General features: G+C 35.5%; 1 protein-coding gene across 1 annotated transcript; it reads left to right on the top strand.

Annotated features, from left to right (window-relative positions):
• The first annotated feature begins 3,830 nt into the window (after positions 1-3,830).
• LOC137944960 (integrin-linked protein kinase 1-like) lies at positions 3,831-12,454 on the top strand. The gene is made up of 12 exons (XM_068790789.1): positions 3,831-4,781; positions 5,811-5,885; positions 5,983-6,087; positions 6,490-6,575; positions 8,162-8,282; positions 8,553-8,632; positions 8,734-8,796; positions 8,918-9,039; positions 9,123-9,208; positions 10,288-10,412; positions 10,896-11,027; positions 11,995-12,454. The coding sequence occupies exons 1-12, from the start codon at positions 4,362-4,364 to the stop codon at positions 11,999-12,001; spliced, it is 1,422 nt and encodes a 473-aa protein (XP_068646890.1). The 5' UTR covers positions 3,831-4,361; the 3' UTR covers positions 12,002-12,454.
• The last annotated feature ends 395 nt before the right edge of the window (positions 12,455-12,849 follow it).

Raw genomic sequence — 12,849 nt, 5'->3', positions numbered from 1 at the left:
ACTAACAAAAAGGTATAAGTATATCTTTTGTAAGCAGACCATTTGTCTTATTTTAAATGATAAGATAAAAGGTAAAAAACAATGCAATAACAAAAATTTTAGATAGGCAAAATAAGATAAACAAGCATAGGGTAGGTTAGAAGGACCGTTAGGTTTTGGAAGGACATGTAAGGTTTTGAGGGGACAACTTTCAAGGATGAAAGTGCTGAAATCCAATCCCATCACAGTTTTTTCATATAGACAAATTAGCAAGGTGGGATTTAGCTTACTCCAAACCTGGTCCCAACCCATTGCCATCTCTAAATGAGTTAGAGAACCAAACCTAGGCAACTTGTTAGTCTCACATGGGCCATCTCAGTCCACTAAAATTGTAAAAAGCTAAAAAAAAAAACTAATTAAAAATAACTTAAGCTATCCAATTATATAAATATGATGTCATAATTTAATTACTTTATGAAAAAAAATATAGACTATTTTGAGGGTTTAAGGTTGTGTTTTAGTAAGAGAGAACAAAATGTTCGAACCTTAATTAAAAAGAAAAACTATTTGGACAAATGAAAAATTATGTCAATATAGTTAATATTTATTATAAACACATATAACCCTTAACTATTAATATATTAAGTAATGAAGAAATAATTAAGCACGATTACATATGTAATGTTCAAAAAATGTGAAAAATATATGTCCATGATCAAATGTGCAACATGATAAGTAAAATAATGAGCACTAGACCAAATTTATAGTAATTTTAGATAATCAAATATTAAAATGTGAAAATATCAATAAAAAATAATAACGTAACAAAGGCTTCAAAAAATATGTCACGTTATCGCCCCATGTCTCAAGTAGGGGATATTGTGTTATATTTGCATATCGAGCTATAACACCATAACCCCTATAAAAACACTAGTATAAGGGCTTTACTTGTTATATATCGATCATATTTGCAAATAAGTAACATTAAAAAGAGACCTTAAGCTTTCTTTTGTTCATATATTGCAAAAAGTGTGAATTTGATCATGAAATTTTAGGAGAGGGATCTTGAGGAGATCGCAAGCCTTTGGCTTGTAGTTTGGTTGTCATTCGTTGTAAATTGAAGAAGAACAAGCCACCAAAAATTACATATGGGAAGTCATGTGCTAGTGAGTCATTTATTATCTATTTTCTACCAAATGATGCCCTAAACCTTGTCATTTATATTTTTTTTGTATATTTGAGTAAATTACTATTTCATACTTTAGAAATAAATAATTGTTAGATGTAGTGAAACCTTAAAGTTTGGGTTTTGTATGTTTAGTTTTCTAAATATTTGTTCATTTCTAAGTTGATATTATGATAAAATAATTAAATATGTAATATTGAACATGATCAAATCAAATCTAATTATAAGTGACATATTAATATTAAACTTAATTTTGATTAAATTCATATTAAGTTAAATTATTCATACCTAATTAATATTACACACATATTCTCTCTTAATTAATAACAAGTAATCAACATTATAATAATTAATTTATGATGAAGTAAAAATTTAACTTATTCTTAATTCTCCTTTCCAAATGGATCCTAATTAGGTTTTTCCCTGATTCCAAAAGACATCAAAGGACTCCAATGGAAAAAATCTAGCAAAGCTAATACTAGAAAATGTAAGAACAAGCAAGGAATGAAGAGAAAAAACAAATCCAAGATAGTTGAGATTTTAAAAAGGTAGATATTGTGCTAAAAAGGCTTGATGATAATAGTAGGTCATACGAAAGAGAAGTAGAGACATATAGGGTTTTCTAGGTTTTTCATTTAGAAAAAACCTTTTATCCCTTACTACTTGACCCACCTAATTCTCTAAGTCTAGGGTAGATCATGTAGTTAAGGAGGTTCCACCTAGGGGTGACATCGAGTCGAGCTTGATTTAAATATTTCGAACTCGAGCTCGAGCCGAACCTAGGCTCGAGCCTAAAATTGTTATCGAGTTCGAACCTCAACATACATTTAAAACTTTTCAAAAAATACATGTCAAGTAAATTGTATATAAAATTATGCATATATTTTACATAAAATTGGGAATGACGTCTACTTAAAATTGGGCATAAGAGTGGCATTGAATCGAGTTGAGTCCGAACCTTGTTCAAGCCGAACTTGATTTAAATATTTTGAACTCGAGCTCGAGTCGACCCTAGCCTCGAACCTAAAATATATGCTCCATGTATTTGGCCTTGTAAATATGGCTTGATCACACAAAAGGTTTAGAAATATGACTCAAAATAAGTTGTTAGATAATTTCATATGATTTAAAAAAAATCTAAGAACGTCACTTCCTACCCAAATTATAAGGTGGGGCAACCCAAGGATCTAAAAATAAGAATTTTGTCTTACTCAAAGTGTAAAAATAAATTCAATCAATACAAGGTTAAAAAATCCAAGCTCAACTAAATTTGCTGAACTAAGAAATATGATTTAACAATCACTGAGACTAGTTCTAAGATATGTCCAGTTAAGACATATTAAATATTTTAAAAGAAAAAGCTTTAATATTTTAACAATCACTGAGACTAGTTTGGGCATGAGAATATCGAGTTGTTTCTACTTTCTTCTTTGCCTTTTTTTTCTTTCTATATTCGAGTACTCTTACCACTCAAAAAAAAAGTATTATAAGGTTTTAAAATGCTTTAGAAACTTGTTGACAACTTACTCAAACCACATAATTAATTCCAAATATGTGCTATGCTGAAAAACTTGGTGGAAAGATAATCTTGATACCAACAATCCTTTAATGGTCTTCATATCCTAGAATACAAAATTATCACTTGATTGATATAATTAGCCAAATGAAGATCAACAAAAAGAAAAGCTATAAAATGCTCAAACAAAGTTAACTATCATTGATCAATTAACAAAATCACAAATGCGGCTATCATATCATTTCCCTTATGTCTAATTGGCGATAGAAAGAGAGAAAAATGAAGAACCAAAATTGTAGTGAATGTGGAAGGTTGGAGTGGAATTCATTTGAAATATGAAATGGAATTCACTTTTCAGTGCAAGTATCGTTTTCGTTTTTGGCATTAATCCCCCCAAAAAGTCATTCACTAACAAAGAAAACTACATTCTCTTTAGTAAAGCAAATCACCTAAAATTTTTCATTCACTTTCTATTTTTCTAGGTGATCTACTTTTCAAATGTCATAAATGCTTCCAAAGGTCCTTTTGTCCTTCTTTGTGACATGCATAGGAGATGTAGCATTGTGTGGACAGCAGGAAAAGAAATCTAAATGAACCGATGACCACTACTTCAAATATCCTTAACGTAGAAAGAAGGCGCATGAGAGAACTGACTTGGAAATGAAGATCTCTCCACTTGAGGGAGGGACCAAAAGCAAGTGGATCTTGAATGGATTCGATGTGACAAAACGTGGGGCGATCATATTGAAATGGGAAACGGGTCCATGAATTTGTTTTTATTTTCTTGCTTTTCCTGTTGCTCACGTTACATCTAATCCCACCCATGCTATTGATTATTTAATAAATGCCGTGAAGAGAAGACCCACGGGAGGAGATGGGATATAAATTTGGTCGACTGTACTAAGCATTTTGGTGTCCTACTAAAACCAACCGCGTTGGCCGACAACTTCTCAATCAATATTTTAACCTGTTGATTTGCTTGGCTTTAATAATTAATAGGCCACACAACATCAAAGAAAGAGTGTTAGCGTCGTGTGATTAGAAGCGGTTTCCGGGGGCAAAAAAGAAAATATACGGCACTCTATATAAATGAATAATTCTAAAATAGCACACCCATCTCTCCCCCGCCACACGCGGAAGCGGGTGAAGACGTCTTCTCCTTCCTCTGCTGGCCCCTCGTTTCTTCCTTCACATTGCTTACCTGTTTCTCGCTCTAATTTTTTGTCTCTATCCCACCGCTTCCCTCGGATCTACTTACCACCTCATTTCACTTCTTCTCTTCTCTTCTCTTCTCTTCTCTCTCCTTTCATCCCCTTGCCCGGTCTCGATCGAGTTAGGGGGTTCCAGGAGCTAAGCTTCGACCTCTCCGTCGTTACTCCTGCCCTAATTCCGCTCGATACCAGGCTTTACTTTCTTTCTTTCGGCTTCCGCATTATATAGATTTTTTTTTTTATGCTGCAGATATTGTTTCTCTGCCTCTTATAGGGACTGATCTTGTCTGGAACTTCTGGTTTAGAGTGGAAGTGTTACTCACTTTCGCTACCTGCCACCATTTCGAGAGAATTTGAGCTCGTTTCTCGTCGTTTCAGTAGTGATGACTTCGTTTTTAGCATAATTCTTTGGTACATCGCGATCTTGAAAAGGCCAAAAAAAAAAAAAAAAAAAAAAAACGAATACAATATGCAGGATCTCGCCGCTCAGTTGAAGCGGGGAATTTCCCGGCAGTTCTCCACGGGATCTTTGAGAAGGAGCGGAAAATTTAGTTTCTCTAGGCAGGCCTCCTTCGATCCTCGGCGCAACACATTCCGCTTCAGCTTCGGGCGTCAGTCCTCCCTCGATCCCATCCGCCGGAGCCCGTCACAAGATGCTCTCACCGTGCCGGAGAATCTCGATTCCACGATGCAGCTTTTGTTTATGGCTTGCCGTGGTGACGTCAAGGGGGTTGAGGACTTGCTCAACGAGGGCATTGATGTCAACAACATCGACTTGGATGGGCGGACCGCCTTGCATGTCGCCGCCTGCGAGGGCCACGTTGAAGTTGTAAAGCTTCTGCTCGTTAGGAAAGCTAACATCGATGCTCGCGATCGGTGGGGAAGCACGGTAATTTGCCCTTTTAGCTTCTCCTCTTTTACAATTTGACCTTGATTTGGTTTATAGCCGCTAGCTGCATTAACTTTGTACATAGATGACGAATGATGCTTCGGCCACTTGCGCTAGTGATCACAAATTTTGCCGCCTCTGTCAGCCACCCCGGCAGGCGGCAGCTGACCTGCGGTCTGAGCGTTAAATTCTGAGTGTGTCCGAGCCTGGAATTTCTGGTTGCGACTGTTGACTTCGAATGAGTTGTGCCCTTTCTCGAGTTCGTGAATGTCTGGGAAATACCCGAGGCAATATATGTTCATTTTACGCATATTACCACATTTCCTTTGTTTATCTGGTCAAAATCCCTGGATTGGGCAACTTTTTCCAAACGTGACCTGATTGAGCTGTACACAAATCTGGATTGTAATGGGAGGACGTGCCGCAAATGTAAAACGATATTCCGTTATAACTCTTATTCAAAATGATGGGGTCACTGGAGAGCCTTTGAACCGTTATCATTTTCATTCAAAATGTTGGGTCACTGGTTTTTTATCATGCTGCTTTTCTTGCCAGTGAACCTTTCTCATTCATTTGCTTTGCGATTGCTGCTACTAAGCGTACGGAAACTTTACGCCATATCTCAAGGTCTGAAGTTAATGAAAACAGTACGGTCCCCTTTTATTTCCTCTTGATCTGCATCTTTCTTGCCAGTGAAACTTTCTCATTCATTTGCTTTGAGAATGTTGCTAGCAAGCCTATGGAAGTTTTATGCCATATCTCTTAGGTCTGAAGTTAATGAAAACACTATAGTCCCCTTTTATTTTCTCTTGGCCTCGGCAATTCTTCTTGTGGAGGAAGAGTCCGTCGACTGATAAATAATTATCTGGGCGTTTATAAACTGAAACATGAAAACCGCCGTAAAATGGGAGCTAGTTGGTTATCTGTTCGTAATTTTTAGTGTCTTAACACTGCTACTGGTATGAGCCAGATATTATTGTCCTAGAATGATTTTCTTCTCTGACCTTTCCTGACCGCTTACCATGGCAGGCAGCTGCTGATGCGAAGTACTATGGGCATGTTGAAGTTTACAACATGTTGCGATCCCGTGGAGCTAAAGTGCCGGTATTCGTAGTTTCTGACACCGAAACTTCACTTCTTTTTACATAGTAGGCACTTTTGTTTTTTTCTAGGTTTCTGCATCTGACTTACGTGTTTTCAGAAAACAAGGAAAACTCCGATGGTCGTTACAAATGCTCGAGAAATTCCAGAGTATGAACTTAATCCTCTAGAGCTTCAGGTTCGGCGAGGTGCTGGGATCTCGAAGGCAAGCTCTTATTTCCTTTTAGTGAATAGCTGTTGGTTACATCATCACGTTGGTTTTGTTTGTAGCAGTGCTCTAAAAATGTTTGTAGCAGTTCTCTAAAATTGCTAAATAATTGCTAAAAATGAAAAAAATAATTGGATGCCTCATATTTCATGAAATTATCCTTATGATCTCATCTGCAATATTTACTGCATTGGCAAGACAAGGATTGTGACCTTAATAGGTGGTTTCTTTAGGCGACAGTTGTGAATGTGTATTTATAGGTTCCTTTGATGCATTACAACATTCTTAATTTCATTGGTGATCCAGATGAGCTGTCAAAGTTTTCTACTGTTGTCTCTAAATCATTTACTCACTGCAAATAGCTTGATAATGGTCACGATCTGTTTATTTCCTTCACAGGGCTCATATCAAGTGGCTAAGTGGAATGGGACAAAAGTTTCTGTCAAAATACTTGACAGGGACTGCTATGCGGATCCTGAGAGCATGTATGAACTTCCTTCCTTCCATTTTGTTGGATTTTTTAATGATTGTTTTTGTCAAATAACTGAAATTTTGCAAATTCTCTTTGTCATTTTAGCCTATCCTATGATCCAAGGTAATGTGATTAGGACTTGAGAAACCCAACTTGGCCCTAGTTAAATTTTCTCGATTCTAGAGGACGGACTCGGGGTGAATCGGGAAAATTCTCGGGAAATAGAAGGGATGAGTCTGACCACCCAACCCGACTTGCCTCCTCCCAATTCTAAGTTGATTGGGCTGAATGGCAGGTCAACCTTGTTAGTCACTTGACCATGCTATGATTTACTAGCTCATATATCACATAACTTAAGTTTTAGCTTCAAGAATTTGTCAGTTAAAAACTGGGTGATTTCATTAGGCAAATTTCATCTTTACCTTTTTCATTCTGTCATCCTTTGGCATACCACTCTTGTCTCCATGAAAGCTGACATCCAGCCTGCAACTTAGTCTTGAAGTATGGCTTCTATTTGATGAAGTAATATGAACACAAATCTCAAATCATTATGTATAAAACTCCTCATCTTCTGGATTCAGTATGAACATTGTTAGATAGATCTAGTAAATAGCTTGGTGCAGTTGCTAGCTACTGCAGAATTTTGATTTCTGTAATTTAACTGGGATATCAATTAGGGAAAAAGGAGCATCCGCAGATGAGATATCAAACTGTTCCATTCTAGTTTCATACATGATCATTCAGGAAAAAGTAAAACTTGAAATGGACTATTAACTACAGTAATCAGAAGAAACAAGGAAATTAAATATATAGCTCACATGAAATGTCTGGAAGTCAGGTCACAAAATTGAGCGTCTCATTTGCATAATTTTTTTTTTTATCATTTGATCATAGGACGTGCAAAATTTAGTGTCACTGAGACCAGTCTCTAATACTTATCAGCTTCAAAGGACCCTACTAAGGAAGCATTTACCCTACTTATGGTCATTTGTGTCACACTACAGATGAAATAAATAGGTAGCAGGAACATTGTATTGTTCATGGGTTTCTTCATGCCACAATGAAAGCTTGGACTACTGTATTTCATTGATCTAAAATCGATTGTTGTGGACAATAAGCTGTCATTAATTCCTACGGAAGTTAAACTGAGAATGGTTAGGTGGGACATTTAACTGGAAGCAATCTGGTTAAGATTTCTCTGTATTCTGAATCTTTTCATTGTTCAAATGTGAAAAGTTCAATGAACTGTCTGATGCATGGTAGCTTCAACATTCAAGGCAGGTACATGTTTTTATCTCCTGGAATTTTCTGAAAATAGTGAACCTTGAAATGTACTGTGCGTGTTTGGAAACAGAACACTGCAGAAGTTAGCTAAATCAGTACTTTTTTTTGCTTTTTAATCTGTTCCTTTTCTGATGGTTTTGCTTTAAGTACTGAGCTTTTGTTATATTTTGCATAATGAAAAAAACCTTCTGTTTGAGCTCAGCTCTTTTTTGTCCTCATTCCCATGATTGATTTCAATGTTCATTTCTGAAGTTTCACAGCCATGACAATGACTAATTTCTATAAGTTATATTATGGTTGTTACATTTGGAGCAGAAATGCATTTAAGCACGAGCTGACGTTGTTAGAGAAGGTTCGCCATCCTAATGTTGTCCAGTTTGTTGGTGCTGTAACACAAAATTTACCCATGATGATCGTCTCAGAGTATCCCCCAAAAGTAAGCCTTCTTGATGATTCTTGGATCTTATTGTCTATTGTATCCAAGCATTCTCTTGAGAGATCTTTATTGATTTAGAAAAAAAATGACAACTCTTTTAGCTTCTAGATGCTAGGATATTTTCAACTAGCCACCGACTTGAGTAGATAAAAGAAATGGTGAAGTGATGATACCTCTTATCACGAAGCTTGTATCACTTGCATGAGAAATGCTAGCATACTGGGTCTTTTAGATCTTCCAACCATAATATTAGCCAAAAATGCATTTTAGGGTGATCTGGCTGCATACCTTCAGAAAAAAGGACGTCTACAGCCATCAAAAGCTTTAAGATTCGCCCTTGATATTGCTAGGCATGTTCTCTCCCTCTTTTGTGACATTTGTTGTGAGTAATAGTTCTATCTAGAGATCATTGAAGTGGTCTTAACATGTGTTGGTTGTTGACTTTTATCAGGGGAATGAATTATCTTCATGAGTGCAAGCCAGATCCCATTGTTCATTGTGATTTGAAGCCAAAGTAAGATGACTAAATGCAGGAGAAACCATCCAACATATAGAACTTTGCAATGCTAATTTTAATTCATACTCATTGCGGTGCTGTACTGCTCTTTACTATTTGAATTTTGGTAAGGTGCCAGAAATATTTTGCTCGATATTGGTGGGCAGCTGAAGGTTGCTGGATTTGGTTTGATAAAGTTGTCAAAAATTTCTCCCAGCAAAGCTAAGTTAGCTCAACCAGAGAGTTGTATTGATCGCTCAAGTAAGTAGTTCTTATTTTTTTTACTTAGCAACATAATAGTGACATATGCTATTTGGATTGTTAACAATTTGTTATCATGCTAGATTTGTACATGGCACCTGAGTTGTACAACGATGAAATATTTGATAGAAGTGTTGATGCGTTCTCCTTTGGTCTCATTATTTATGAGGTATTTTTCCTTACAATGTCATTATTTCTGGCATTTTTATTGAATTATTGTATATATGGCTTCTAGCTTCCTTAATCTATTGGTTGAGCCCTTCTCAGATATTACACCGAATACTCATGGAAATGATTTTTTTTTTTATACTTGTAAATGGACATATTAAAGAAAGAACAGTGTGCACATTATGATGGAAGTTTAGTTGGGATGAGTGAGTTCTAACTTGTCTTTTGTTATCTTAAATTTCAAAAGTCTTCAGCATGCTATGAAAATATGTCTGAAATGTAATGCAAAAATATTCTTGAAATTGAATCTTCGAGCTTATTAAAAAAGTTTGTCATGACCTGTTGAAGCCTAGAAGTTATTATGTAATTGGGTACATGAATTAATTTACACGAACTTCTAATCACTGTACTCCAGAATTCTGCTGGGCAGTTTTCCTTCACAACACATCTATAGATATTTTTCTATTGGCATGATTATGGTCTTGAAACTCCAAATTGTACATTTACCAATTTTTTAGCTTATTTAAGAATCTCTTTATGGAGTATGTGAGCTAAAAGCTTGTGCCTTTGAATCACTATAGAAAGACTCGTCCTATCAAAAGAAAAAAGAAAGAAAATTAAATCTTAGATGTCAACTTCTAATTAATAATAGTCGATTTGCATCACATATTTGCCCTTAAAAACACTACCCGTATTTGTATCCCATCTAATAAAAAAATCCAACATTTTTTTCTAATAGTGCATGTGGTACAATATGTAGAGAAATGCATGTTAGTGATGATGTCTCAAGGGTGCGAGTTATGTCTACATTGTAAAACAAGGATGTAGCACAAAATTTGATTGCAACCCAATTCATGTTAGAAATGGTCTTTGATTAGTTTGAAATTAAATTGCAGAAAATAAAATGTTAGTGCCAGAAGGAAGGGTGCAAGGTTCTTCCCATTTTTACCTTTATCCAGTGCTTTAGACTGGCTGGCTTGAAATAGTTTGTACTGCTTCCAAAATGTTAAGATGTCACCTTGTGTTTATGATAATGCTTTTAACTGCCTGATCCATGAATTTGTACTATTCCAAACCCAGATGCTTGAAGGACTGCCTCCATTCCACCCAAAGCCTCCAGAAGAAGCTGCAGAGATGATCTCAGTTAAAGGACTGAGACCCTCTTTCAAGACAAAATCAAGAAGTTATCCGTCTGACTTGAAGGCGTAGGTTTCCACCCATAATATTACTCTTTTTAGTTCTGACTAGATTTACAATTTTGCGAGTATTTTAAATTTTCGATGTAGTAGATGTTAATCTTTGATTGGCAGATTCCAGCATCTATGATGGTTGTAGATGTGTTAATCAATCATTTTTATATCATGTAACTGAATGAATCTTTAACAATTTTAGAGCAGCTTTCAGAGTCTCAAATCTTTTAAATTGTTCTGACAAACAAATCTTTGAAAAATTCTATTGAAGGATTTAATGAGTGTCTGGAGTTAACTTCAACCTGTTCAAAAGAACCCATCTTGTTTATGATTGAATCTCCTTGTTGGCTCTTCAATAAGTTGGATATAAAGTATTGAGCTATTTGACCAATTGTAATATTTCTAAGAATGCTAATTCTTTTTGTTTATTATGCTCTTTGTATTATATCAAAACTTTATCTAACCTTCCTAAGAGTATTGACATGCCACCTATTGCAGATTAATTGAAGAATGTTGGGATCCAGAGCCTGTTGTTAGACCAACATTTTATGAAATTATTGTGCGGCTGGATAAAATTGTTGCAAACTGTGCAAAACAAGGATGGTGGAAAGACACCTTTAAACTTCCCTGGTATGTAGTTATCTTTTATTGGTTAAATTATGATACCCTATGTTAAGATCGATAGACCTGCATCAAAGACCATGGCTACCTGGTTTTCTTGATAAAATTGCAATCGTGGATACCAATGTGTAAAGAAAAGGTGATAGTTTTCTGCACTATAGTACTTAGCAGTAGTGTCTTATCAGTATTTTCTGATTATTTAATACCCTTGTTGTATTTTATTTTGTTGAAATATTATCTCGTCTATTCACCAATAGCTCCAAGTTTCGTCTCCTATATACTGAAGTTTCACTGTCTGAACATATGTTGTGTAATGCAAAGTTCTATCTGATAAATAATAAACTATTAACCTTGAAATTTGAACTATTTGATTTATGTATTTGCTCTATAAGAAAGGGTAGAGTATCATTAAAAAAAAATTGATAGAAGTTTATGATGTAATGTCATGTAAATTGATCTTATTATAATCATACCTGTAGTACTCTTTAAAGTTGAAAACTCCCTAACATCAGTCGTGTGTTCGTTTCATTCTTGGCTGAATAGAAACAATCTCAACTTTATGTATGCATTTGTGTGGCCATAGTGCACATTAACATTTTTCATTTTATAATTTTTGTTGGAAATTTTTAGCTGTCGGCTTCTTGGCCACTTTAGATTATCCTTTTTACGAGGCAACTTGGTTCTTCTGTGCTCCTATGGGCTGTAACTGGTCAAGACTAGTAATAGATCAAAATGAGGCATGCTGGTCTAAGCAGCTTTGGCCTGGATGGTGGTCTTTCATTAAATCCAGTTCTTTACACTGTTTTTTCTCATGAAATTAAGATTGCTATTTCAACCCTACTTTTAATAAATTTCTATGAGATTTACAGCAAAAGTTTCATATGGACCTGTTTTCTTCTTCAGTAAAACAAAAATCTAGAAATGATTAAATTACCAAGTTGTGTCAGGTGATAGTAATGAATCCATTGCTGTGCAGGAAATGAGGGTTCAGATGTTATGCTCCATCTAATATCATGTCCGGAGGAGAGAAGAAAACCGGGCAAAGAGCAAAAAAAAAAAAAAAATGGAAAATGAAAATTTACAGGTTTTGGAGAGATTATTATAGTAGTAGTAGTACTACGTCAAATAAAAGGCTCTGGGACAATAAGTATGTACATGAAAATAGCTTCTTATTGTAGGAACTGGAACAGTTCTTATTTCAGTGAGAAGAAGTCTGCAAATTGGCCCTTGAGATTTTAATTTTAGTCATTTTTGGCCTTCCACACACGATAAGAAGTGTTTGAATGTCTACATCTACACATTCTCTTCTACACTGTTCTGTTAAAAATGATAGGTTAAATTCTTGTCAAGGTTGAGTAACACATGCTTTCTTCTACACCGATCCAACCAGTTTGTATCTCTTCCTCCTATATACGGTTTGAGCTCGCTTGACTCGGCAGACCCATCGATTCTTTGGTTAAGATAATAAATTTTATCTTTTTTACTGCTTGCATATCAGCTTCATTACTTCTTCTGTCATTCTTGATCTCTCGAAATGTGATACGAATCGTGTAACAACCGCGCTGTACAGTAAAATTGTGCCAAGTTAGGGGACATAATGTTCCTTGTAGCTCTCTTGAAAAATATAAAAAATGGCTCCATTTTGTATCCGTAAAATCTATTTATTAACTAGTTGATTAGAATTATAAAAGCACTTTTTGTGATTCTTAAAGTGAAAGTGAATTTGCTAGATACTTCACTTTCACCCCCAACTTTTCCTGGGAACTAACTGGTTACTGGTATTGAAGCTAAGCTTTCTGCCACTTCCGTTGAATTCTAATGGAGGAGCGGA

Source organism: Aristolochia californica, unplaced genomic scaffold (assembly GCF_029961685.1).
Source record: "Aristolochia californica isolate CCGP_79_NKW_82.1479 unplaced genomic scaffold, dmAriCali1.0.hap1 SCAF_1, whole genome shotgun sequence".
In the NCBI taxonomy this organism is placed as follows: Eukaryota; Viridiplantae; Streptophyta; class Magnoliopsida; order Piperales; family Aristolochiaceae; genus Aristolochia; species Aristolochia californica.
Note: the sequence above shows the minus strand (reverse complement) of the source record. Positions and strands in the feature narration are given on the sequence as shown.

Bases quoted from the DNA above. Each gene is read 5' to 3' on its own strand.
- LOC137944960 (XM_068790789.1), top strand. From the start codon at position 4,362: ATGCAGGATCTCGCCGCTCAGTTGAAGCGGGGAATTTCCCGGCAGTTC. The intron at 4,782-5,810 runs GTAATTTGCCCT...TTACCATGGCAG, and splicing joins GCGATCGGTGGGGAAGCACG to GCAGCTGCTGATGCGAAGTA. The intron at 9,040-9,122 runs GTAAGTAGTTCT...TTATCATGCTAG, and splicing joins GAGTTGTATTGATCGCTCAA to ATTTGTACATGGCACCTGAG.